Genomic DNA, 23,133 nt, shown 5'->3' with positions numbered 1-23,133 from the left:
GACCATGAACACATTCAGCACAAAGTAGGTCTGTCCGCAAAGTTGTTTCTTTCCGCACCTTTCACAACAGGGACTTTATTAAAAAGCCGGGCCTCGAATTCCAGGTGGGTAGGGATGGGGAGGCCGGGAGTGGGGAGGGGAGTTCCTCTGTTTTCTGATCGCGGACATGAAATGTGACTTCCCTCCACTGACCCCTAAGCGCCGCGGGCCAACCTGAGACTCTTCATCACGGCGTCGTCACAGTTCCAGAGCCAGGTCGGCCATGGTGATTGTCAAGCGTTTATTCGATGATTGATTCTTCTAGAATCGAATGGCTTTTATCCTCTGGCCATCTCCTCCTTTACACTCGGGTATCATAAGAAACGGCACAGGAGCGAAACTCGGGGCTCCCGGGTCCGTGTTGGGTGGACGGAGGGGCAACTCCCCTACACCGGCTTCTGTTCTTTGTCGGTCCCTGGGAGGACTCATTGCCGGGTAAGGAATCAGGTAGGATGGAGCATCTGATGTTTGCTGGGTGGGAATCAAGGGGACGGTCTAAGCATACAGTTTTAACTCTAACTTTGCCTGGTGGAAGGACGTGACGTACCAAACGAGTATGTGTTGAAAGGGAGTAGAGAATGTAGTCCATACTGAATTTAACTTCCTTATGTGTCTTACGAACATTAGAAATAGCTCTGAAAGAGTTGCCTTTTTTATAGAGGTAAATGCCTAAGTGGTCCAAAGAGTTGGATGAGGGTTCTAGTCTCTCGGGGTACGGAGAGTAGAATCCCACTCCTGCCCATCATTTTTGTACCGGCTCTTCCGAAACGCCCATGGAGAGGTCCTGGGAGAGAAAACTTCCAGTCTCCAGCTACAGCATTTTGCCTTCTTGGGAGTTGATGGTTTGGCAGAGAGAGGTTCAGTGAGGAACTTTACCTTTATCATAATAAATTAAGGATAATTAAGATTCAGTTAAAAGAAAAACCAAGCTTTTCCCATATGTACCCCTTATTTTCCATATCTTTGGTCAAGATTTCGAATCCCAAAGGAGAGAATTTTATTTTTTTGAGAAGATCATATGTTGTTTAGGTAACATTTTGACATGTACCAAATCTGAAAAAGTGTCAAAGCAGATCCTCCTTACCCCTTTACCCGCTCTCCCCCACTCTCCCACCCCACCTCTCCTCCAAGATTAAGCCTTACAGGCAAACATACTCATTTTTGTGCTTCCTTCTAGGGACATGTTTTGCACATACAAGTGCATACGTATATATCATTATTCCCACTTTTCACTCAAACAATAGTGTATCAAACACACTCTTATACACCTTAATCACTTCAAATATCTTGGAGTGATTCCCATAGAAAAACATAAAGAGCCCCTTACTCTGGCTGCTACTATTCCATTGCATTTATCAACCCAGTCACTTTTGCCCAACCAATGCTGCTGTAAACAACTTTGTATATTGAACATTTCACATGTTTGTGGAGAGTTTCTGGAAGTGGAATGGAAGTCAAAGATAGGTTCTACGGTAATTTTGATGGATCTTGCCTAGTAGCCTTCCCTAGATATTAATGCCAATTTTCACACCTACCAGCAACCTTTGAGTGCTGGTTTCACCATACCAGGACCAGTATAGTTTATTAAATAGTAACATTAACATTTATATAGTGCTCACTAGATGCTAAATATTTCCTATCTTTACTTTCTTTTAGACATTTAATCTTCATAACAATCTTATGAGGCTATTATCATATTTACTAATATTTAACTGATAAGAAAACAAGCTTTTTGGTTTAAATAGCCTGTCTCAGGAGAACAGAGAGAGCAATCAAGATTAGATATCTGTGTCTGTAACAAAGGAATTTTTTTTTTTTTTGGCCAATCTGATAGATGAAAAGTAGTATCTTAGTACAGTTTTATTTTTTCTCCCCTGCTAATATTGTGAGACTAAAATCTTTTCAAAAATTTTAAAGCCACTTGCTTTCCCTTTTTATGAAATTTTCCTTTGTCCATTTTTCTGGCTGGTGATTGGATTTTTCCTTTGATATATGTTATCTCTGTATTAGAGAAATTTGTGTGTGTGTAATGAATTATGAATATTATTTTTTGGTCAGTTAGTCATTTGTCTTTTCACTTTACTTGCAAGTGTTTTTTTTAATCCAGGCAAACTATTTTGAAGTTCACAAACTGAGGAAAAATAGACACTACTCACCCAACAGGGATCTGAAGTGTTTATGGTTATAGAGGTGGGAAAGCAGTTCTGGCCTCTATTTAGCCGCAGAAGTCATGAGACCACTCTCTGGCATTTGTTAAATAATGAGTTTTGCCATTAAAAAAAAATCCTTGCATTCCTGGAGTGAATTTTGTTTGGTCCTGTTGAATTAATTATTCTTGCTGGATTCTACTTCTTAATATTTTGTTTGAGATGTTGATCTTTAGATGTATAAATTGAATTGTTCTGATTTGATTTGTTTTCTTTTGGGTGCTATTTACATCAGGTTTGGTGGCCTTAATGAGTGGATTGGGCAGTTTTCCATTTCTTATGTCCTAGAACTGTTCAATCCACAAGAATCATCCAATCCTTGGCAATTTGAGGGAACTCGCCTTAGAAATGGAAAGACCTCTGACACTCTCTTCATTTACTTCTGTGGTCATTATTCTATAAGAAAGTATAACTTGGGTGTATCCTATAGTGTCTCTGATTCTCTGGTTCTTCTTTTGTTGAGAGATAATGATACTAAAGGATTAAATGACCTACTGCCTATATTGCTGTAGTACAATACTTGGCACACGTAAGCTTTCAGTAAATGTTATTCATTATTATTATCACATCAATCTTGGTAAGTTGTATTATCCTAAATTTTATGTCATTTGTTACACTTACATTGTCAGATACAGAGGTATAAAGTTGTAAATAATATTTGATTTTTATTTAAAATGTCTCTTCTCTATTCCTATATCTCCTTTCTCATAACTAATTTTGAATTCTGATTTTGATACCAAACCTCTTAATCTCAAGTTCATGTGCCAGATGTGCAGTAAGCCAATCACTGAGACACCAGTGCTTGGAGGTAGAGAAAGGTTTATTAGAATTGGTCAAAATAAGAAGGTGGGAGGATAGGCTCTCTCAAATCTCCTTAATGAAAGAAGAAAGCAGGAAGTCTTTATAGACCTAAGAGGATTGGGAGGAGGAGTTCTGGAGAAACAAATGGGAAATCTGTGTTTCTTTCACTCCAGATAAGGCCTTGGGCAACCAGACTTCTGGGTGTCAGCAGCAGCTGAGGGCTGGTTATCTGGTGGTCATAACTTCTGTAAAGGCATTCTTTTTCTTATGTAAAACAAGCTCATAAATCCTTGTGACCCTGAGTTGCCCCTCAGGTTAAACAAAAAAATAGCAGATTAACAAGTTTATAATGATGTGTGGATTAATTTCTTTTCCTCTGTTAATTTCTTTTCCTCAACCTCTGGAACAAGATTGAAGGGTGACCATGTTCTTATTGAATATTTATAGTAACCCTCAGGTACCTGGCTTCAATTTCGTATTTTCCCTTCATTAGTCTTTCCACTGGTTTGTAGTTTGGTTTCATTTATTGAGAATACTTTCTTAGCTATCATAGCATGTCAACAGCTTTTCTCTATTAATTCTTTTCTTCTATTTTCATTTGGTAGGTTTTATAGTCTTTTATTTGCTTTATAAATGGAGTACCCACCAGTAATTTAATCATTTTAACTTTCCCATTTTCTAAAAAAAAAAAAATGCATTTAAAGTTATAAATTGTCCCCTCTGACCTGCTTTTGTTGCATCTTACTGGTAATGATATATGTTGTCTTATTCTTCCTCTATTCTACGTAGCCTGTAATATCAGTTTTGATTTTCTCTTTGAGCCAAGATATTTCTAGAAGCATTTGACATTTTTTGTGTGTGTGTGAGGAAGATTGGCCCTGAGCTAACACCTATTACCAATCCTCCTCCTTTTGCTTGAGGAAGAGTGGCCCTGAGCTAACGTCCATGCCCATCTTCCTCTGTTTTATATATGGGTTGCCACCACAGCATGGGTTGATGAGTGGTGTATGTCCGCTCCCAGGATCTGAACCTGCCAACTGCAGGCCGCCAAAGCAGAGCACACCAAACCGAACCACTATGCCACTGAGCCAGCCCCCTGCATTTGACTTTTTAAAGTATAAAATTTTATGTTTTTCTGACTATATTTTGTTTATTATTTTGTGCCTTATTTTCTAGTACATTCTTAATTTTCTAAATTGAAAATATTGTGACATTTCTTACTGGACCAATTTAAAGTCAATTCATAAAATTCCACGGGCAACTTAAAAATGGTATCTTTTCCACTTTTAAGGAAAAATTTGGTTGTATTGACCAGGTCAATTTTATTGATAATTATTTAAGTTTCTTATAATATTACTTATTTCTTTGTCTATTGATATTTCTTAGACCGAAAGCAGTGAATTAAAGTCAGTTATTAAATTGTGTCTGTCTTTCTACTTTTATCTCTGATGAGTTTCTGCTGAATGAAAGTTGCTGCTTTATTTTATAGATCATGAATATTAAAACACAAAAATCTTTATATCTCCACGTAAATTGTACCTCTTAGCATTTTAAAGTCCCTTCTATATCTCATTTAATAATTTTTTTCCAAAATTCCATCTCAAATGGTATTAAGTCCAAGAATCCTTTCTTTTTGTATGAGTTTGCCTAATATTCTTGTCTGTCCTTCATTTTCAATCTTTCTGATTGTCTCTGAGCCCTGTGGGTTAGTGGCAAGCTGGAGGAAGGTTTTGCAACAAGGTGTATGCAGGAAACACAGAGCTCAGAAGACCTTGGTTGTTGGTCTCACGTTTTAAAATTCAATGACTGTAATTAAGTGATACTCAATCTTCCATTGGTTTATCTGCCCATAGCAAAAATTGCAATTGAGATATTGAGTAGACCAAACCTGTGGCTTTGTAGAGAAATTCTTGGGGGAATGGAATCTCTAATTCTAGCCAAGAACTTCCCGGAGACTTGAATAAAATATGTTTCTAACTTGAAAATCTAGGGCAAGTGGGAGAATCACACTTTTAATGTTGATGTTTTCTAGGTTCCATCTTTGGTGGTCCTAGTTTTCTCTGAGAGAATATTCAGAAGAATATTCCATACATTCACATCTTTGAACTCTCCAAAATAGGCCGATGACTTCCAAATACCTGCCTTACATAGACCTCTTTAGAATTTCATACGATTATAGCCAACTGCCTATCAGACATTTCCATCTTATTATCTCACAGACACCTGAACTCAAGTCACTCTTATTATTACTTTTCTCTTTGCTAGCACCATAATATATTCTGTTAAACTAGAAACTGAGTAATTACTCTAGATGACTCTCCTTCACTCATTTATTCATCAAGTGAATACAGTGTCACTGCTGTTTAGGCTCAAATAGGGATCCTTCCCTAACTAGTCATGGCAATCAGTATGACATTCTAAGTGGAACCTACTACTGTGAAATCATAATTTGATGGAATTGAGGGATTTTTCTATTAATTCAGCTAACCCATTACTGAGTTAGCTGCTCCAAAAATGAAGTTCTAGTTTTAATCTGGTATTTGCTTTGTCTTAGAGAAGCTTTTAATTCTAAACAGATACAAACCTGATTTTTTGATGGGACAAAAACATTCTTGATCAAGTTTGACATAAAGGGATGGTTGAATTTGCCCCAAAACTTATGAAAAACAGTCCTAAATATTGGCATATATTTGCCCCAAGTTTGTTCTTTTTTGCATGAAGGGAATTGTGGACATTGACTGATCTGACTGGCTGGGACTATAAAGAGCAGAGTCGAGCTACAGCCCCCAGGGCACCCAAAAATTCTAAGACAAGCTTTTCATCCTCACAGTAGTGCTGTCTTCTTTCCTCTGACTGATGGTACCTCTTAAAATGTAGGATGGGCTTGAGCTTTGGTTCTTGACAAATGACCCAATTATGGAGGATCTGGCAAAGTCATTTTTTTCCTTGGCTTTGTACTCCATGTATATTATGCCAGGCGCACATCAAGTACCCATTCTGTCTTAAATTGAGAGAAGACAAGTTGAAATAGAAAGTTTAAAGTTAGTTCACATTTTGGACTAGGGGTTTTAGACAGAGTCTGTAAAAAGGTACTGGCATAAAATGGCTAATTTCAGAAGAACTTGATAGAGATGTAGAGAGTGTGGTTTTCTACATAATTTTGCAGATTAGGAATATGCGTTGAAGCCAAAAGGTACCCTGGGAACCCTAAGAACAAGGTGATTGATTAAAATTTATTTTCTTTAACTTTATTTAGGTTTTTAAAATATATTATTAAAGACGTAAATGATTTTTTTCTCCTTTGGTGGGAAGTCACAGTTTGAAGATTCAGTTTTCCCTAATAAGTGAATAGAAAAATTGTCCTGATGAATGTCATTTTGTTTTGATCACCAGCATCTTTCCGTCGCTTTGTAAGTAACACACCTGTTTGTTCCATCATATAATCCTTTAATTCTATCTTTAATGTATCTTCCAAGTTACTAATGTACTTAGTATTTATTTTTAACGCAAGTTATGAATTCTGCCTCTGTCTCAAGAGCTACTTGCTTATTATCTATACTTAACACATCCTATGAATTTTGCCTTTATCTCATAAGTTACTAGCTTACTTGCTATCTATATAGGCTTTATACAACCAATTTGCTTTCCTGTTTTCTATCACAGAATATTTTCAAATAATATAGAAAACTCATATTTCAAGAGCCCAACAAACTGAGTATTCTGTATTTTTGGAACAGGAGCCCCAGGCTGTCAGTGTTCTGTATATGAATGACTCTGAGGCCCTATAGCTGAAGATAGAGCTCCCTTTGCCAGGCTCTGGGCATCTTCAAAAATAATTTAATCAGTTGATAATTTCATTTTCTACCTCTTTGTCTTCTGGAGGCAAAGAATATAAACAACAGAAATTGGAAAGAGAGAGACTAGTAAAGACCTGAAAAAAGGGAAGATTCTGCAGTTATCTTTTTTTTAGTTCCACTGAAGTTATGATCTAAAAATTGGTGAGTGCTACATATGCTCTAGGTGGCGCTCTGAGGTTATCAAAGGATGTCTGTAGAGATGAGGTGGCTGTATTTTAGAGGCCAAAGGAAGTCTGAAAGAAAACTATTTTGCTCTTTCTTTTGAAGCAAGAAAGGGCAGATAGTCTGTATGGTTTCATAAGAGAAATTTGGCGGGTGGGAGGTAGAGTAGAATCTCTACCCAGGAACTTCCCAGAGATTCGAAGAAAAGAATATTTCTGACCTGAAACTTGAAAGAGCAAGAGAAAACTCTGTAGTCAGAGCAATGGATGGTGGTGAGCAGAAGGGGGTGGTGAAAGGAGAGGAGAAAGTGAGAACTTTTTTTACTCCAAATCACAATGTACATCTAAGTCTTTTGGAAGCTATGTTAAAGAAAAATTATTTTGACATTTGTTACATCAGTAAAGAAGACTTTATTTAAGACTGTTGCGATAGAGATCAAGCTATTGCAATAGAAGAGTGAGTCTGAATTCAACTCCAAATACAACAGGGACAAGTGGGGATTTATAGCCAACTGGCAAAATGAAGGGGTAAGTGGTTAAAAAATGACTAAGAGGACATATCAAGGATAGGAGGATTCTTGCTAAACTAATTAGCAGGATTTTTGCTAAAGACAGGTCAAGGTCGAGGCCTAGTAGAGAAGAGGGTTCAGAGGAGCCTGACTAAAGTTTGGTCAAAAAGGAAGACTGTCAGATAATATACCTTGAATTTGGACCTAGATGGAAACCATAAGGGTCAGAGACTGAGGAAACTGAAAACCAAGGGAATGGCTGAATTGTCCATGTCAACCTTGGAGTGTTAGGATCACCTAATAGCTGAGTGGGGAAGGAAGAGTGGCTGTGGCTGTGCAGAGAAGTTGGTAGCCACACGAAGTACTGGAGAAATTCTCCTCATTCATCCTGTGTCAAAATGAAAATATTTTCTGCAGATCCTCCATTCCCTAGAGCAGTGGTCTTCAAACTTTAGCATGTACTGGGATCACCTGGAAGGCTTTTTAAACCACAGATTTCTGGACCCACCCCCCAGAGTTTCTGATTCAGTAAGTCTGGGAGGGATATAAAAAGTGCATTTCTAACAAGTTCTGAAGTGATGCTGTTGCTGCTGGTCAGGAGACCACACTTTGGGAATCAATTCCCTAGAGACAGAGGGAAGGAAAGGGAAAATGATAACCTCCACTGGGGATTCCTCTGAATAATGAGATGTTTATGGAGGGTAATAGATGATCTCCCTGGCCTTACCCAAATTTGCTTTACTAGGATGGGACACCCATCCCCACCTGCTATGAGTGTTGGCTGCTAATGGCTCACAGCCACCTCTTCTTCAGAGTATTACCCTCGGCTGCCATCTTCTCCAGAGAATTTCTTCAACCAAAGGGAGCCATCTCACATGGGAAGTTATGCCTCTGAGGCCCGGAGGTAAGCCCATAGCCAATGATTGACTGACCTAAGTTATAAAAGGCCATCCTTCTTCCTTCAAGATGGAAATAGTTATGTGTGATTTATTCTGAAGCTAAACTCCAGAAGAAATCACATCCTTACTTCTCTCTTTCCCCTGCCCTATCCTGCTGCACTGATTCCCTTTCTTCTGAGACAACTCTGTCCGTAAATTATGTGTACCTGAATCCTAGTCTCAGCTTCTGTTTACAGTATACAGAAGCCAAGCCAAGGAGTATTCATGAGACCACAGGAGCAAGATTTGATGTGCTCCGGGATGGACTTTGGCCTACTCTTTCTTAGATTTTGGGGAATCCAGCTTCTAGAACTAACATGGGCACTCTCAGAGTCCAAGAACCACCAGTGTCCACACAGTCCACAAGGAAGATGTTGCATCTGTGCAATAACTGCCATGGGGGAGACTGTATTGTGGTCTTACCTCCAGGAATGGGCTGCTTAGCAAATCTGGGACTGGATGATTAGAGAGTGTCTGAGTCCTGGTTCTCTGAGACTTTAGAACCTTCCTGTCCTGCCCAGGGACTCTCCTCAAATGTTTTCTGATCAGCGGAGCCTTTGTGACTTTAGATACCTGTTAGGTAGTTTGTGGAGTAGCAGCTTTATGTGAAAACACTGGTCTTGGAATCAATTAGCTGAAGTTTGTCTAATTTACATGATAGGTTGTGAGAATCTCTGGTTTGAAAAAAAATTCCACAGCAGTAATAGTGCCAGTGATGATGATGCTCACCATGATAGTAACAGCAAAGTTTTAACTACTGTAACAGACCAGAACTCCTGAGACATTCCTGGGCAGTCTGCCTCCTCCCAGAGGGTTCTGTGTGTGGCTTTCCTTGGGGACTAAGATCTGTCATAGGGATTGGTGAGGAGGGGAGAAGTGGAAAGCTTTATCTCTTAATCCTCTTTTTATAAAGACTTTTACATCACCATCATCATCTGCAACCTTCTGATCAGGACTGCTGTCCCCACATCTGCCCCTCACCTACGCTCACCTCCCTGTGCAAGAAATTTTGTTTCTCGTTTTCCTGGTCTTGGCTTTCCCCAGAACAACCTTTGTTTTCTCTTCAGCGTTAGCCACTGGAGGGCATCAGGAGTATGGAACCTGGATTTATCAAAACAGCAGCAGGACTGAGACCTCTCCTAGATACTCAGGCATAACACACTCAGGTTGAAGCTGCAGTCCTCTACCTTCACTACTTTAGGACTTGACCATGGAGCAGGGGCTGTTACTCCCCTGAAGCAGTCACTTTTGTACAGCAACTGCAGTTTCCTGGTTTAGGCTGAACCAGTATCTGGAGAGAATTCTATATACATGGTGTCAGCCCATCCTCCTCCACCTACTTCCTGGACCTTGATTATTCTGATCCAAAAATAGTAACAGATTTAGAACTCTTCTGAAGATGTTAAGGTCCCTAGAGGTTCTCAAGAACTTTAGAGATTTAGAAGAAACTCAAAAATGAAACATTTCTCACCACCACTGGTAACTGGTTCTGTAATTCCCTCACTGCCCTCACAAGTGCCATATGCCTAGTAAAAGACTTATGGAAGTCTCAAATTCTGTAGGTTATGGCTAAAGACAGCCAGATTTTTAAGAAATCATTTTTTTCTTACTAGATTTTTGAGTTCAAGACAAAATATCCAAATATTTTGAAAATATTTTCCATTTCTCTTGTGTGTCTACCACCTCTGAATTTTAGAGTCTGAAGAATCACTTTCCTGGTCATTTCTGGCTTAGTCTGTCAATTTTCATGTTGCTGGATAAAGATTAAGTCAGGGATCACATTTCTATTTAGGTACACAACAAGATGATAATGTTTGACATTAATCACTGATATTTAAATTTCCTGTACATCTTAAGCGCAAAAAATATTTTAAAGTGCAAGTACCTATGTTCAAAATAATTGGTGAAGAGGAAAAGGAAATATTTTATTTCACTTCTTCATACAATCTTCTCTTTTCTTAGTTCCTGATTTTCTGAAATTAGTCTCTATATAAAAGACTGAACTTTAATTATAAAACAGCATGGGCCATGTAGAGCTTCCCAGCATGCTCTTTACTCCTCTGATTAGGAGTAGGTTTTGTTATGCTTTTCTTCTATTTTTACGTGATTTTAAATTTTTACAGTGAGCATGAATTAATTTTATGAACAGGAACGTATGTGTTTTGTTGTTGTTGAGAGAGAGAAGATTCTTTGAGAAGCAAGGATTCCTCTCATGGAGGAATGGAGACCTGAATAGGAGGGTACAGAGGGGGCTGACTCCAAGAGGTCTGTCTTCATGTCACAGCAGCTCTATGAGCAGCTAGTCCCACCTAGTGTTTTTGGATGGGCCAAGGAAAGATCAAGAGTGCTTTTGAGAAAAACAAAATACTGCAGAACTAGGTGAGGTAGTCAAGGAAGCAGAGACATAGTGAGAGAGGAAGTGGTATGACTCTAGACATAATACGAGATGGAGAAAACACCATGGGAAGCAGAGCTGCTGCAGAATTTTTTTATTTGAGACAGTGATAAGAATCAGTTTAAAGTTGGGGGGACTTTGGGTGAGGAGAAAGCCCATCATTCAAAATGAAGGGACATCCCTGCCCAGGTGCCATGACCTGAATGCACTAAGAGACAGGCACCAAGGAAGGCTCTGGTTGGGTCTGACCCAGACGGGCTTTGGGACCCACCATCATGGAGATGCCCCTCCTTTCATGTGATGTGAGGTTTCTGCTCTCACTCTGCCTTGAGAGATCCTATAAGAGAACTACAGGGTGTCAGGGGAATTAAGGAAGACTAACTAGGGAGAGGAAGAGTTTAACAACGTCTGCCTATCTTGGAGGAGAGAAGAAGCCATTAAGCGGATCTTGAGAGTCTTGCTGCCAGTTCCTGCTTGCTTTAAACCTTCAGGATGGGGAAGGGATAGATGTTAGGACTTCTGGGGATTGCTTTTTTAGGGACATAGTCTGAAATCTACCCTGAAATATGATTTTCCGTTGGAATAGAATGGAAAAAAATTGATACTCTGGGACCAGAGTTGGGGAGATAGGTTTTCTTTCTCTTAATCTTCAAACACATGCACGCACGCACACACATGCGCATATATTTGGGCAGTACAGGATGGTTTGGCCACATTGAAGCTGGATAGAAAGATATGTGGAGCAAAGATGGATCTCTTGTTAAATGTGTTCTTCAGGTGGGAGGCAGGGTGGCTACTTCTGACAGTCTCTGGCCTTTCTTATTCGGATTTGAACTGCTTCAGGTACTCCAGGATGTCTGACTTGACTGTGCTAACTGAAGCCCGGTGGAACCAGCGCATGACAGGGACCCCATCAGGTCCCACGAGGAACTTCTCAAAGTTCCAGCGGATGTCATGGACCTTCATGGGCTCCCAGAAGAGTTGGTTTGATGACCCCAAAAGATCAGAGGTTGGAGGGCAGGAGTTCTGGAGCAGAGATATGAAACACAGAAAAATAAGTTTTTTCTGCTTCTGTGTGGTCCAGTCTTATCTCCACCCCTAGATAGTCTGCTCACCATTGTATATCTCAATATATTAACTACTTAATGTGCTCCTACTAAACCACAGACATTTGAATACATCATCACCAGTACAACAACTACCAATCAAACAACCAAGAGTTAGAGAGTAAGATAGTAAATAGAAAACATTTCTCCTTTCCCTGTCTCTCCCCTACTGCCATGATTATATCATGGTGCTTCAATGAAAGAATATCTCCTATTTTCTTTGGTAAGTCATATCGTTTCTTTTTTTTTTTTGTGAGGAGATCAGCCCTGTGCTGACATCTGCCAATCCTCCTCTCTCTTTTTTTTTTTTTTTTTTTTGCTGAGGAAGACTGGCCCTGGGCTAACATGCGTGCCCATCTTCCTCCACTTTATATGGGATGCCGCCACAGCATGGCTTGCCAAGCGGTGCATAGGGCACGCCCGGGATCCGAACCGGCGAACCCCAGGCCGCCACAGGGGAACGCACGCACTTAACTGCTTGCGCCACTGGGCCGGCCCCAGTCATATCATTTCTATAGTTTCAATTTCTTAAGCTGAAAAAAAAAAGCGGTTGGTTTAGAGTAGTGGTTCCCAGAGTTTGGGGCTTCAAAGGCCAGTAAAAGTTCCACAACTATTTTTTGGAGATTAAGGTAGAATAACCAACACTCAATTTGACAATAAGAAAAACATTTAAAGTCTACTATAACTATAAATTCCAAAATTACCAGATTTTTAAGTATTAGGTTGAAGAACATAAAATTGATGATATCACCATTTTTGAGCAGCAAAAATGGCAATTTATATGGTTTAACCTAATATTAATTTAATATCAGAATAAATGATGGCCTTTATGTTCAGTAAGTTGAGCTTTGTGAAAAATTCCCCACATTGTCTTTTTTTTCCAGTTTGCTGTGGATGGGTGAACATTTCCACAAGGACGAGACTTATTCTGCAAATCAACATTTGGGAACCAGTGGACTAAGATCTCAGGGGTCCTTCCATCCTGGGCTTCTGTGGTTCTAACACGCTGTGACTCTCAAGTCAGTTACCACATGACACTCTACATTATTCATTTCTGTGTTTGTCTCCCTGGTTAGATATGAATTCCTTCAGGGAAGAGACTATGCCCTATTAATGTTCGTTAACTCATTGTGTAGCACAGTTCTTGCACATAACTAGGAATTCGATAAATGATTGTTGAGTGAATGAATCATTACCTTTCAGCAGGGGAGGTTTAGTCCATATCAGAGCTATCATATGTTATATGTTTCCTTTACTTGAAGGAAAGATATTGCCATCACAATAGATATTGCCATGATCCTTGAACTTACGTGAGCATTTCTTTCCAAGGAGTTCAACCTCAATCCTAGGCTTGAGCCCCATGCTTTCAGGGCATCTCTATCAACCTGACCAATCCATGCCAGGTTTATGTTGACTTACCTTCAGGAAGGTAAAGACCTTCTGTTCTTTTTCTCCATTCACATCCCCTTTCTCAAAGAGCTGAAAATTGGGGACAAAGCCACCACCTGGACGCACATACCTGCAATGAACCAGAGTGTTCCTGGGAGGAACTAAATTAAGACAAGGATGGATAGTAATGGCTGCCGCGACCTCACCACAAAAGGAAATTAGAGCTAAAGAGGAGAGGTTGTAGACAGGGAAGGTGGAAAGAGAGGTCTCCGGGAATCAGGTCTTCATGCATAGGCTTTATAGAGCCATTAGCGAATTGCAAGAAAAGTGGAAGGCGATATTTCAAGGTTAGGATTCCTGATTCATTTCTATTTTCTATATTCCCTCCTTTGCCCGTGCTTCTTTTCCAGTAGATTTTCCCCTAGTCTCATCATTAAAGAACTCGAAGGCAGAGAGAATGCTTGAGCATGGCCAGCAGGGCAAGATTGAGTTCAAAGCATCATGATGATGTTCTTGAATCTGTTGATCTACCACCCACCCCAGAAGTTTCCAGAATGAGAAGGCCTCTAGGTAGAATTTGGAAGGGAAGTCCTGACAAGGCCTCTGCAGGCACTTACTTGAGCCCAAAAAGGATCTCTGAGTTTTTTCCTGGTTCTTGTTTTCCAAACTGGTTGCAGGGAAAGCCCAACAAAACTACACCAAAAGGCTTCAGCTCCTCCTGTAGTGCATTCAGTTCTGTAGGCAGAGAATGAACAGCATGGATAACTTGGCCAGCAGTCCTACTGTGAGCAGTGAAAGATCACTGAATCTATCCATTTATTACATAAATAAACTGAGGACTGTGAAGGGAAAGGTTTAAGATTACAGAGATTGAGGAGGCAGAACAAAAAGCTAGAACACAGGTTTCCAGAAACACATCCAAATAGCTGCTGTTTTTCTTGTGCAGTAGTTCCCATAAATGGCTCCACTTCACCATCCAGTAGGAGCCCTTCTTAAAAAGCAAGGATTGATTAGTCCTGTGTGGGAGGGTCCCGTCTGATTCTGAAGAGAACTCAGATTTAAATGCCATTGCCTTCCTTAGTTGGTGGGTTGACTGATCAAAAAATATTTTAAGCGAAAGACAAACAAAATGGACATGAGATGCCACCTCTCCCCCGACCATTATGCTCTATGATACACAACTGGACACTCCAATCACTTTCTCAGGAGCACTTCTTGGTGCTCTAACCTGGGAGTTGTAGAGGAAATCTGAGAAATTCCAAGCTTAGCTCTAGAGCATTCCCTACCCTCTTGTCAATTCCACTGATCTAACTGATGCCATTTCCCTGAAACACTCACTGAGATTCCAGGCTTCAAACTCTAAAGTACGCTTTACTGCTGCCAGGAAGCCCTCCAACTTGTCTGTCTAGACTTGTACCATTATTTTCATCTTTAGCCATTTTCAGTTCAGGTTTATTCAGTCCCCATGACCAGCATCAGCTATTCCCATTCAGATTCGGCTCTACCTGCTGGCTTCTCCCCTAAGGACTTCTTCTTAAATGACAGCGCCTACCTGTTTTTATATATTTCTTCAGTTACTATCCACACTAACCTCCCTCTTATCTTTAGCTATCAAGAATATTTGTTTTCGGGCCGGCCCCGTGGCTTAGCGGTTAAGTGCGCACACTCCACTACTGGCAATCCAGGGCGTTCACCGATGCACTGCTTGTCAGGCCATGCTGAGGCGGTGTCCCACATACAGCAACTAGAAGGATGTGCAACTATGACATACAGCTATCTACTGGGGCTTTGGGGAGAAAAGGGAAAAAAGGAGGAGGATTGGCAATAGATGTTTGCCAATTGGATTGGCAAAAGGGAAAAAAAGGAGGAGGATTGGCAATAGCTCAGGGCTAGTCTTCCTCAGCAAAAAAAGAGGAGGATTGGCATGGATGTTAGCTCAGGGCTGATCTTCTTCACACACACACAAAAAAGAATATTTCTTTCCTATTGCAGAAACACTTAGCAGACCGTGATTCCAGTTCTATGGCAAGTTCCTTTAACTCTCTCAATTTCCTCATCTGGAGTAAAATTTGAATGAGATACTCTTTAAAATTCTCATGAACTAGTTTAATAAACTATATCACAGCAACACAATGAAAACTATGCCTTAAAATGAATGAGGAAACTGATCATGTAGCGATACAGAGTAACATACAAGATATTTTAGAGTGTGAAAAAGCAAGGTGCAGAATCATTTGTTTGTGGATATTTGTGTATATGTGTGAGAGAGAGGGAGAGAGGCAGAGGGGGGAGAGTGGGATTGACTGATTTGCTTGTATATGCATTAAAGATTTATGGAAATATACACCATAAACTGATGACATTGGTTGCCCAAAGGGAAGGGAATGTGGAAAGTTACACTGTTAAACTCTTTTGTATCTTTTAAATTTTCAATGTTGTGAATGTCTTACTTATTGGACACATAAATTTAAGTTAAAACTAAATTAAATTAAAACATTTATTTTTTACTTTTTTTTGTGAGGAAGATCAGCCCTGAGCTAACATCCATGCTAATCCTCCTCTTTTTGCTGAGGAAGACCGGCTCTGAGCTAACATCTGTTGCCAATCCTCCTCCTTTAGTTGCACATCCTTCTAGTTGCTGTATGTGGGACGCGGCCTCAGCATGGCCGGAGAAGCGGTGCGTCAGTGCGCACCCGGGATCCGAACCCGGGCTGCCAGTAGCGGAGCGCGCACACTTAACCGCTAAGCCACGGGGCCGGCCCCTAAATTAAAACATTTAAAAGCAGATTCACATTCCATGGAACTGCTGTTTACACATCACAACTTTTTAAACTTACCATATTTTTCAAACTTAACTTTTTGAAGGAAGGAAAATCTCCACTTGCAAAATAATACTAAACTGCTGTTCAGGCTCTTACAATTAGATTTTGAGATTTTATAAAAATTAAAAAAAATTTAATCTGTAGCTTTTCAGGTTTTCCCCAGAGTTGATTGTGTGTGTGCATAAAAATAATAAATATAAAGTGACTCCAGAATTCTTTACAATGTCTAGATCTTTCCATAATCTGTACTTTTGAGAGTATCTTCTTATGCACAATTTCACCATTGAATTGAAAAAGTCTTTAGCTGCTCTTAGTACATATGAACCATTTGGTTTTTGTTGTGCTTTGGAGAGGGGGTATTTTAATATAATTTTTGCCTAAATCAAGCAGTCCCCTCTGTCTTAGTCCATTCAGGCTGCTATAACAAATACTACAGACTAAGTGGCTTATAAACAACAGAAATTTACTTCTCACAGTTCTGGAAACTGGAAGTCCAAGATCATGGTGCCAGCATGGTGGGGTTCTGGTGAAGGCCCTCCTCCGGGTTGCAGACTCCCGATGTCTCTCTGTGTCCTTACATGGAAGGGGCTAAGGAGCTCTTTGGGGTCTCTTTTATAAGAGCATTAATCTCATTCATGAGGTCTCTAACCTCATGACCGAGCACCTCCCAAAGATCCCTATCTCCTACCATCATATTGGGCTTAGGATTTCAATATATGAATTTTGGGAGGACACAAACATTCAGACCATAGCACCCACTGAATGTTAATTTTAAAATATCAAAATTGGTGAACTATATATCTTAGACATGAGATTGCAATATGCTTAAATTTAAGTAGTGTGTAAGAAGGAGAAAATTCTCAGATTTCTTATTATTGAAGCTCCGTTAAGACAAATTGATAGGACTTTATATTTTTGATCAGTTGAATAGATACCAATGTCAATGTATGGAAAATTTTTCTTAAAACTTGTCCATGTATTAGTTTGATCCATTTCTTTGTGGCACTTAGTGCAATTAACCTTTTGAATTTATCTTGAACGTTAAAAAAAAAAGCAGAAAACAAAGTTATTGGCATATCAAAAACTACATCTACTTTTAGTATAATCCATCAACAGGAATACCAAACTGTTCCCCATGAGTGCACAAAGAAAATGGAAAATCCACCTCAGTCACCATAGAAAATTGGGCCAAGTTTGGAGAGATGGAGCATTTCCCCAAACAGGACTCATTCCAGTCAAACACTGCCCAGATAGAAAATTGCATTTCCCTCTTCTCTGTCATTTGGAGGTGCCTGCAGAACCCCCGGGCGATTTCCAAAAGATCAAAGATCAATCCTCTCTCCTGTTGTTACCAGAAAGAAGGATAAAAGCAGCCCCTGAAAGCTAGGTTCTGGCCTGGGAGTCTCGGCTAGGGTTTGGTGTTCTCCTGCTGATCATAAACAGTTTCACAAATCAATATCATCAACATGTGATCGTGATGAATCAAGACAAAAACAAGGGCCACTCCATAATCTTGTTTTAACACAGACAAAATATGAGCACTGTCCAAATCACAAAAATGACCAAGCATCACCTTATTCTTGCCAATATAAGTGATGGCTGCTGCTTTTTTTTTTTTTTTATAATTTTATTTATTTATGTATTTTTCCCCCAAAGCCCCAGTAGATAGTTGTATGTCATAACTGCACATCCTTCTAGCTGCTGTATGTGGACACGGCCTCGGCATGGCCGGAGAAGTGGTGTGTCGGTGCACGCCTGGGATCCGAACCCCGGCCACCAGCAGTGGAGCACGAGCACCCAACTGCCAAGCCACGGGGCCGGCTCCATGGCTGCTTCTTTACCAGTTACAGTTGTAGCCTTGCTTTATTCCTTCTACCTTGTAGGTTTGATTTATTAAGGTACTCAATCATATAACTTTCCTCATTTCCTGACAGCATTCAATCCAGCTTCAATTCCTTGAACCCTTCCTCGAATCACCCAACACAAGCCCAGATCCTCAAATAAGGCCTTTCTAACAGCTTCTTATGGAGAAGCTCCATGATTCCCTACAGTATGTGTTCTTCCTCAGGGCATCGAGAAACAAACTCCACTTGTTCAACTACGGGTATGTTCCTGGTGGTCTTTGACTAAATCTTCGGGAGAATCTTAGTTCTCAAATCTGGAGATAATTCTCCTGGCAATCTTAAGGCTAAAGGAGCAGAGCAGGATTTAGGGGAATAGAGTCACATGATCACCTACCCAACCCCTCTCCCCACAACCTTCCTCCCAATAACAAATTAGTAAAACCTTCAGGAATTACAATATGACCATCTGACAAAGCTTTTTCCAAAAGAGTTGAAACATGAGTTCTTACCAGGATACTGAGCTGTCAAGCCTCAATAGGTGGCCACATTGATAAAGAGGACGTGCTTGCCCGCATACTGCTTGAACTGGATATACTCCTCGCCATTGAGGGTGAGGGCTCCATACTCATAGACGGTGCCTGTCACCCCCTTATAGCAATCCATCTGAAATGTGACAAAAATAACCATAATGATGCGATGATAAGATAAACAATAATCCACAACATCCGTGGGCTTTTTCAAAGCACACTTGCATGTAATACCTTGAAACTCTAAGAACTGAAGAGACCTTCTCAAGTAATATTTTTAATTATGGCTGATGCATGTCTTCTGGCTTAAAATCCAATTTTGTTTATTTATTTATTTAGTGGCAGGACAAGCACTTCATAATGCTCTTCCCATTCCTGGAAGATTAATGCAATTTACCTCCATTCTCTGACAGGGCACTCTCCTCCACATCCTAACACCCTGTTCCAGTCATCCCATCCCTCCCCAAATACTCTTAACAGATTTTTGTAGAGTTTTCCATAAAAGAAGAAAGTTTTACATAAATTTCTCACCTATATATTCTTACGTTGTAATTTCCTCCCCCCCAGAGCTGGGCCCGTAACTTGCTCCTCTTCTGGATCCCACTGAAGGCCCTTTCCAGAGGTTTGCCAGTGGGGTGCTCATTCGTACCTACAAAACGCATCCTCGATACTTTCTTCTTCTTATTCCTATATTGTGGAGAAACAGCCTCGACTGCTCATGAATTAGGGATTATAAAATAGGAAACAAAGGGAAAAAACTTCCTACCCACAAGCATGCCAAGGGAAAAAGGCAGACAGGACTTGGAACAAAAAGCTGAGGTGTTGTTATCTGAGGAGAGGTCAGATTCCTGGAGATGTATAGAAAAGTCATAGAATTTTGAAGTAATTTAAGGGAGCTGTAAGGGATCTCAGTCCATAAAGGTCTGCCCCAGCAGTGAAGGAACTGCCTGTGGGCGAGCACCTGTGGGGAGAGTGGGGCAAAAAACTCCTACCATTTTCTAAGTCCATAAGTTCTGTCACCAGGATACCAGGCAATAGCTTCTCCTTCACTATTCTTGGAAAGAAGGAGGCTGACCCTAGGGCAGGCGCCTTCTCCATGTGTCCATACATCCATACACATCTGTGCACACATTAACCCAAATATTTGGGAGCATTAGCCTAAGAAAGCCATTATGAAGGGGTTGTCATCTATGTGCCTACATTCTCTTTGCCTTCATGCCACCTCAGCTCTGTGCTAAATAATTTCCAGCATTTGCCTTTCTTGCTACTGTAATAAAAAAATCACAAGGAAATCATCCGTGAGCTGTCATTTGTGTGCCTCCTTTTTCCTTGTCTTCATGCTACCTTAGCTCTGGGCTCAACAACTTCCAGCTGTTTGTCTCTCATGGCTATCACCCTGTGAACTGGGATGCAGAATCCCCCCAAAATTGCATATTTGAAGAGCTCGATCTTTCCTACTCAGCTATGAGGTCTGCTCCAGTTTACTTAGGTCTGTTTGAAGAGGTGAGGATACCCTAAAACACAGCTTTTTATTCACAAGATGATTTTTTTTGTTTATCCAATATGCTCCTGCTTTTTTGTTTTTTAAGGAAGATTGGCCCTGCACTAACATCTGTTGCCAATCTTCCTCTTTTTTTTTTTTTCCTCCCCAGAGCCCCAGTACACAGTTGTAGAGTTGTAGCTCTTCTATGCGGGACGCCACCTCAGCATGGCTTCATGTGCAGTGAGTAGGTCCGCACTGTCGGGGGAAGAGGGAGAATCTCCCTCTGCCCTTTTCCTTAAGGTTCTTATGGCTGGCCAAATAATTAACAAGACAGGTTAGCAGGAGAAAATAATACCAAGTTTAATAACATGTATACATGGGAGAAACTCAGAATTGAGCAACTCGTCCCTCTGTCTAAGCTGCTTGCTTAAGTATTGCAGCTAAAGGCAAGGAACGTGTTGGGGGTGGGTAGTGGCCTGGGACTTCAGAGGGCAGGAAGACAATTCTTTTCAGGGTCATCTATAGATAATGTGGTCAGGGAGAGACAGAGTTTTTGATAAAAGAGGCTTGGTACCTTTCCTATTGTAACCTCTATCCTACATTATCTTTATAGCCATCATGATAGAAGATCTGTTCCAGGAAGGAGCCACCATGTCAAATTCTTTAGGCAGTTAGTGGGGGAGGTCAAATGTCCCTCAGAGAAAACAATCAAGGTAAAGAGATATATTTCAGGGTGGCCAAATCTTGATCTCCCACAGCGCCCAGGATCCAAACAGGCGAACCCGGGGCCACCAAAGCAGAATGCACGAAGTTAACCACTACGCCACTGGGCACCCCCCGAACAAAATGATTTTTTACAACAGAAATTCCACCCCTTATTAGTAGTGGCTGACACAGACCTCAGAGGTTGCCATTTTTTTATTTCAAAGAGGGAACATGATCTTACTACAGCTGCCAGTCTCTGAGCATTTTACATTCATCATCTTACACTTCACGTGGACCAAATAACAGAGCACTCAGAGTGTGGTTTGAGGACCTGGACAAGTATCATCTGGAGACATAATAGAAATGCACATTCCTGGGCTACCCTACGACCTACTGAAGCCAAAACTTTGGGGGTGGGACCCAGCAATCTATGGTTTAAAAAGCCCTCCCGGTGGTTCTTATGTGAGTTGAAGCCTGGGAATCACTGTACTCTACCATGGGTACTCTTCTCCAGTTTTCATAGATGAGACAAAGTGGCCAACACAAGATTTATAACTGGCGTAAGGCCACAGGCAAGGCTGAGTTTTTGAATGAGTTCATCTGATTTTACAGTTAAAACTTGGTGCCTCAAGTCATCTACTTCAGTCCCCACCCTGCATCCTAAGACATAGCATCTTTTACAAGGTGGCTACTGACATCCTGCATGGGACTTTTCTGAAGGGCATCAGGCGATTTGGAGCAGCACCGAGACCTAAGAGCAAATCCTCTTATTCTGACCTGAGCTTTGTCTCCACCTCACACCATCTCCCCTAAAATGAAAATTGACCAACAACCATCAACCAATCAACCATGATTATTCCCTGAAAGCAAGCTCCCCTTTCCCTACCCTGAAACTCCTCAGAGCACATTCCAGCACCAGCTTATCCTCCCCTGCCCCGGGGGGGTTTCAGCCTCTCCAAGAGCAATCAGGTTATCCTGTCTCTCAATCCATTTGCTACTTATGTCCTGTTTCCAAAAACTCACAAGGCAGCCCCACGTTCCAGACCAGGGTGGAGGGGACAAGGTGCTGGGTTATCAAGCAGCCACCAGGGGAAGTGGCAAAGTGGAATGCACCAAGTGCAGCCTTGGTCCTCCACCCATATTCAGCTCAATGCCCGCTAGGTGCAGAGGAGAAGACCAACGTAAGATAGTAGGTTTAGGAGAGTCTCTGCCTCAGAGGAAAGCAGTGGCAGATATTTGCTAAGAAGGGCTGGAGAGACGGATCTCGTCCTTCTAGAAGAGAAGGGAGAACTCTTCGCATCCCTGGCGGCCAAGTTAGTCATCACGTGCTGACATGCTCCTGGGTCCTTGCAGGGCACTCACCTTCATCTTTTGTGACTCTGGGGTCAGCTGAGCAAAGCCGACCACGAACAGCGGGAAAAGACAGGAGGCCAAGAACCGCCGAATCATGGCTCCAATACGAGGTCTAGGCGAGTCTGAGGTTCCCAGGGATCTCGGCACCTTTTGAGCCCCTGGCAGGACCAGTTTGAAGATGCGCCCTCCAATAACAGAGCAGCATTCACACACTCAGGCTCAGCGCTTCCCAGTGCATCCGGGACCTGCGACCCGCACGTGTTCTGGCGCAGGTGTTCCGGCGGGTGGAGGTGCCAGCTTGCCTCTTGGGAATCTAAAGTAGTGTTTCTACCCTCTCCAAGTGACTGGTGGATGCTAGGTGCTGGCACCGTATCCAGGAAGTAGGGCCAGCCCCACAGAATCAGAATCTACTTTTTTAAAACAAGATCATCACGTGATTTATATGCAAACTAAAGTTTGAGAAGCGTTGTCCCAGATGCTGTTAATCCTTTGTCCTGTCCCCTCAAACTTTCATCATGTAGTCAACAGCACACTGTATTTTCTAATTATGAGGTCATCTGTGGGGGCCTGAGTGTCTCAGGCACTTCGCTCAGCAAACTGTCCCCTGGAGAAGGGCTTGTTAATGCAGGAGTAGGACAGATGAGAGATGCGTGTTCACAGTGGGAAGTTATCAGGGAGAAGGCTCTAAACTGGCAGTCAGGGAACTGCCCTGGGCTTAAGTTTCATTCTCTGTAAATTATTTTAATCATCTCTGCCCCACTTACTCCATAAATCTATTTATTGTGAGGCTCTAATAAGGTAACAACCAGAAAGTTGTTGGAAAGTGTTTGAATTGATGAAGAGGCACAGAGTTGTTCTTCCCACTCCCCCCACCCTCACCCCCACCCCCAACCCCCTCTCCTCTCCCATCTGCTCCCATCTGGCTTTTCCCTGCAGGCTCAGCTTTACTAAACTCCCTTGTTAATTGAAGTGGTAACTTATTCCTCTTCAGTTCTAA

The 23,133-nt window shown here is 41.3% G+C and overlaps 1 protein-coding gene across 1 annotated transcript; it reads right to left on the bottom strand.

Moving 5' to 3' along the window:
- Window positions 1-10,992: 10,992 nt before the first annotated feature.
- On the bottom strand, window positions 10,993-22,252 carry GPX6 (glutathione peroxidase 6). Its single transcript, XM_058555002.1, has 5 exons — window positions 22,146-22,252; window positions 18,578-18,731; window positions 14,020-14,137; window positions 13,433-13,532; window positions 10,993-11,933 (listed from the first exon to the last, which is right to left on the bottom strand). Exons 1-5 carry the CDS (start codon window positions 22,230-22,232, stop codon window positions 11,727-11,729), a joined length of 666 nt encoding a protein of 221 aa, XP_058410985.1. The 5' UTR covers window positions 22,233-22,252; the 3' UTR covers window positions 10,993-11,726.
- Between the last annotated feature and the right edge of the window lie 881 nt (window positions 22,253-23,133).

The sequence above is a fragment of the Diceros bicornis genome, chromosome 14 (genome assembly GCF_020826845.1).
Source record: "Diceros bicornis minor isolate mBicDic1 chromosome 14, mDicBic1.mat.cur, whole genome shotgun sequence".
In the NCBI taxonomy this organism is placed as follows: Eukaryota; Metazoa; Chordata; class Mammalia; order Perissodactyla; family Rhinocerotidae; genus Diceros; species Diceros bicornis.
Note: the sequence above shows the minus strand (reverse complement) of the source record. Positions and strands in the feature narration are given on the sequence as shown.